Here is a 4,415-nt window from a genome sequence, read left to right on the forward strand (position 1 = left end):
CCTCGACAAGTGACCTCAACACTGTAGACCAATAATACAACATCTTTATGATATGACGTGTTATTTTAGAATCCGCCTCATTAAAGCATTATAGACTGACTGCCAGGGGCGCGCTGAAAGGTGTATTGATTGTCCTTTCATAAATGGCGTGGAGGATCACAGCGTAGTTCAAGTCCTCTGGAATCCAAAACACACCTGGCTGTGTTGTTCAATCAAATCAATATTCTCTGGCTCAACACACACTTTATTTAAATAATATTCATTATGTGAAATCCTAACAAAGTTATGCACTTTGTTTCCCCTAAATAAATTTTCACATGACCCATGTATTAGAGATAAAAGGAGTAAAACACAGAGATACCCAAACAATCTTTCTTTGTCCCAATAGTCTAATGCACAGCGTGCATTTCAATTACAGACACTCACACACGCACCAATGCTAATAGAAACCAAGCCTTACCTCATTGGAGAGGATGCTCCCGTTCGATAAGATGTCCGGTTGCTGGTCGCTGTACCCGGCCACTATGGCCCCGCAGGGGTTGGTGTGGTCCGTGTCGGTGCTGCGCGAGGGGCTGCATGGTTTGAGGAACATCAGGTCCGTTTTAGCGCTCTCCGGTGTCAGACACACCTGGTAGCAGTAGGAGTTCTGGTTCTGATGATGGGAACCAAACCCACCTCCCATCCCGACGCCGCTGACACCCGACTCCTCCACAGGCACCTGGCCCACAGCGCCCACACCGGTGGAGACGTTGGTACTCTGGACCAGCATGATGTCCGACTTGCTGAGTTTCTTCTGTTTCCTGCCGTGCGCCTGGCGCGAGCAACACGGGCTGCAGCACAGGCAACACTCCCCCGCCATGAGGCACGTGTACAGGTCCAGCTTCTTGTCTTTCTGGCAGCGCACAGCCAGCACGATCATAGCCAGGAGGAAGATGAAGGAGACGGCACCCAAGGCGATGATGAGGATGAGGGTGAGATCCAGAGAGGTCTCTTTGGACTTGGAGGAAGATCCTCCTCGGTCTCCACTCCGTCCATCTATCACACTATCCACCAGGATCACACTCACGCTAGCCGAGGAGGAGAGTGGCGGCTGGCCGTGGTCCCTCACCTCAATCAGCAGGTCGTAGGAGCCCTGTGGGTCGCGCTTGGTGAAGACGCGGCGGGCTGTGCGCAGCTCCCCCGTCCGCCAATCCATGCGGAACATGCCCATCTCGTTGCCACGCAGAATGCTGTAGGAGAGCCGTGCGTTCTCGCCATCATCTGCGTCCATGGCGACAATACGCGTGACCAGGTAGCCCGGCTCGGCGGTGCGTGGCAGGTGTTCTTTGGCGGTGCCGTTCTTACCGATAGGGGCTATCACTGACGGCGCGTTGTCATTCTGGTCCACAATAATGACATTAACGGTGCTGTTGGAGGAGAGCTCCGGGCTCCCGGAGTCTTTGGCCTGCACCATAAAGCTAAACTCTTTCAACTGTTCATAGTCGAATGAACGCAGTGCATAAAGGTAACCAGTGTCCTGGTTGATTGACACATAGGTGTCGACGGACATGCCCTGGATGTCACACTCCAATATGGAGTAGGTAATGAGGGCGTTCGGACCAACGTCAGGGTCCACGGCGCTCACCGCGTGAATAAAAGCACCTGGTACATTATTCTCCGTCACATACACATCGTAAACTGGCTGCGTGAAGCGGGGTGCATTATCGTTCTCGTCGGAAACATGTACCTTGATGGATTTGCTCGTGGCGAGGGAGGGGAGCCCCTGGTCTTTGGCTACAACGGTGATTGTGTACGAGTCTGTGTTTTCTCTGTCTAATATTCCATCCGTTACTATGGTGTAGTAGTTTTTAAATGAAGATTTGAGTTTGAAAGGAACGTCACCCAAAATCTCGCAGCTTACCAGCCCGTTGTCGCCCGAGTCCCGGTCGGTGACGCTGAAGAGGGCTATGACGGTGCCCGGGGCGTCCTGCTCGCTCACAGACTCGGTCACCGTGCTGAAACTGATCTCCGGTGTGTTGTCGTTAACGTCGACCAGTTTGACCATGACTTTGCAGTGCGCGGGCACGGCGTTTGCTCCCAGGTCTTTAGCCTGGACATATATCTGGTGTGTACTACTCTCCTCATAGTCCACTTCCCCAGCCACCTCTATTCTCCCCGTCCTGGCATCGATTTTAAAAAGATCCTTTACCCGCGCCGGGTTGTGGTTACTGAATGAATACACTATCTCTCCGTTCTGCCCTTCATCTATATCAGTGGCGTTCAGCTGAATAACCAAAGTGCCCACTGGTGAATTCTCCCGTAGGCTCACAGTGTACACCGACTGGTCGAAGATGGGTGCGTTATCGTTGGAATCCAGGACTTTGACGACCAGGAGCGCGGTGCCCGTTCGTTGTGGCACGCCTCCGTCTACTGCCGTGAGCACGTACCGATGCACTGCCTGCTGCTCCCGGTCTAACGGTTTTTCCAGCACTAACTCCGCAAACTTGTTCCCGTCGCTCTGTGTCTGAACATCCAGGTAAAAATAGTTATTGTTCGTTATGGCGTAGGTGCTGAGCGCGTTAGTCCCGACGTCCGGGTCGAAAGCATTCTCCACCGGGAACCGGGTACCTGGGGTGGCACTTTCCGTTATCTCCACAGTGATGTCTGTCTCAGGGAAAGTGGGGGGATTGTCGTTGATATCCATCACCTCGATCTCCACGCGGAAAAGCTCGAGCGGGTTCTCCAGAAACACCTCGAGGTGCAGGTTGCACGGTACTGTCTGCCTGCATATCTCCTCCCGGTCTATTTTCTCCTTAACATAAAGATTCCCGTTCTCCAGGTTCACATCCAAGTAAGGGTTCCGCGAGCTGGGCACAGTCTGGAAGCGGCGGGCGGAAAGTTTGGTGATGTCCAACCCCAAATCCTCCGCGATATTCCCAATGACGGTCCCGTGTTCCTGCTCCTCCGGAAGAGAGAAGCGCAGCTGGCACACGGCTCCATCCAGCAAGACCGAGAGAAGGAGCGGGAATAATAAAATCATTTCCACTCCTCTCACTCTTCCTCTCTCAAGTGCACTTGGATATATGTCGTGGGTATTACTCCGATTTCTTACTCGAACTAAGCATTTCCCATCCCAGCTTCGGTTCGCAGGAATAAGGCAGAATCAAAAGCTGCAATAATGAAAATAAAACTACGGCTGCTACCCAAACCCAAATCAGCTATTCCTTCTTTCGCTCTTTGCGTCGTCGTGTCAACCGGAAAGCATTCCTGTATTTGAGTCGTGAGAATCACGGCCATTTGATCCTCTCTTCTTTCAGCAAAAAAATTTTATATATTCAGTCCAGGTTTGTGAATTTTGGCCGAAGCGCCAACATCTCAGCAGGCAGAGGGAGGCAAGACATGTAGACCATAATTACAATCCTCACCCACAGATGGAATCCTCACACGTATCAAGTCCCAACTAAGTGCCATAAAAATGTCAAAACGTTCCTTCACGAATGCATAACTCCAGAAAGCACCATTCGCCTAAAATCCTAAACTTGAACACGGTTTGCCAACATGTAAATAAACGACAAATTGAACTTTCTCTCTCGCTTTTTCTCTCTCGCTCTATAATCAGTGCGGCTGAGCAGCAAGGAAAGCGGATGATCCTCTCTGCTCCACTCCTGTAAAGCGAGTGAGGGGGAGCGGGGTTGGTTTTGCGCACAGCATCTTTTCCCACCAGCCAATAGTGTCCGCAGACACCCGACGAGGTTACTCCTGATTGGGGCACCGGAATGCCAGCCAGCGCGCACCGTCCCACGGACCTGCCCGGACCCTTCTCTTTACTAACAACACGAGCCATCAAGCGGTGGTGGCGCTCGAGCCACTGCCCCAGCCCGGTGCAAACACGAGCATGAAGCCCCAGTCAACCGACACACCGGACAGAAATAAAATATTTCACATATCCCGTGAATGAAATAGTCAACTAGTGGGCAACGGGTGGAATGTGAATTTGCAAATCCGTCGACGGGTAACGTCTTGGCACAAAGCATCGTTTAATAAGAAGCATAGGCTCCCGGTACATGATGGCTTTAAGTTAAAAGCGCAGCCAGCGAATTTTGAAAGTGAATATTGTAGAAATCGCCTATTCATCATCGTAATGTGTTATTTTCTTCTTCGGTTCAGTTTGATGAATGAACACGAAGGTAATGACTAGAGACTATGCCCAGGCAAGCAACAACAACCTTGTAGGGAAAGATGGAATGAGTGTTTTATTTCAATAGCTGCTGTTTAAAATGAAAGCCTCGCTAGAGTTGTGTGTGTGTGTGTGTGTGTGTGGTATAGACCAAAACAGTCCGTGACCACAGGTAATATAGCGCTCTATTCCAGTGACGCAAATCTCTAATGATTTTCCTTCCGTACTGTCAAGCAAACACTCGAGTGCAATTAAGCAC

The 4,415-nt window shown here is 50.9% G+C and overlaps 1 protein-coding gene across 6 annotated transcripts in view; it reads right to left on the bottom strand.

The window, feature by feature from the left end:
* LOC110513050 (protocadherin-10-like) overlaps positions 1–3,851 on the bottom strand; it is a 37,531-nt gene extending 33,680 nt beyond the window's left edge. For 2 of the 6 annotated variants that reach the window (XM_036934000.1, XM_036933998.1), the window contains exon 1: positions 461–3,844. In XM_036934000.1, coding sequence (XP_036789895.1) covers positions 461–3,019 — 2,559 coding nt within the window. In that variant the 5' untranslated portion in view covers positions 3,020–3,844. Of the gene's footprint in view, positions 1–460 lie in introns of all 6 variants that reach the window. The other 4 variants (XM_036934002.1, XM_036934001.1, XM_036934004.1 and 1 more) reach the window with 4 other exon arrangements.
* Between the last annotated feature and the right edge of the window lie 564 nt (positions 3,852–4,415).

The sequence above is a fragment of the Oncorhynchus mykiss genome, chromosome 10 (genome assembly GCF_013265735.2).
Source record: "Oncorhynchus mykiss isolate Arlee chromosome 10, USDA_OmykA_1.1, whole genome shotgun sequence".
NCBI classification, from domain to species: domain Eukaryota; kingdom Metazoa; phylum Chordata; class Actinopteri; order Salmoniformes; family Salmonidae; genus Oncorhynchus; species Oncorhynchus mykiss.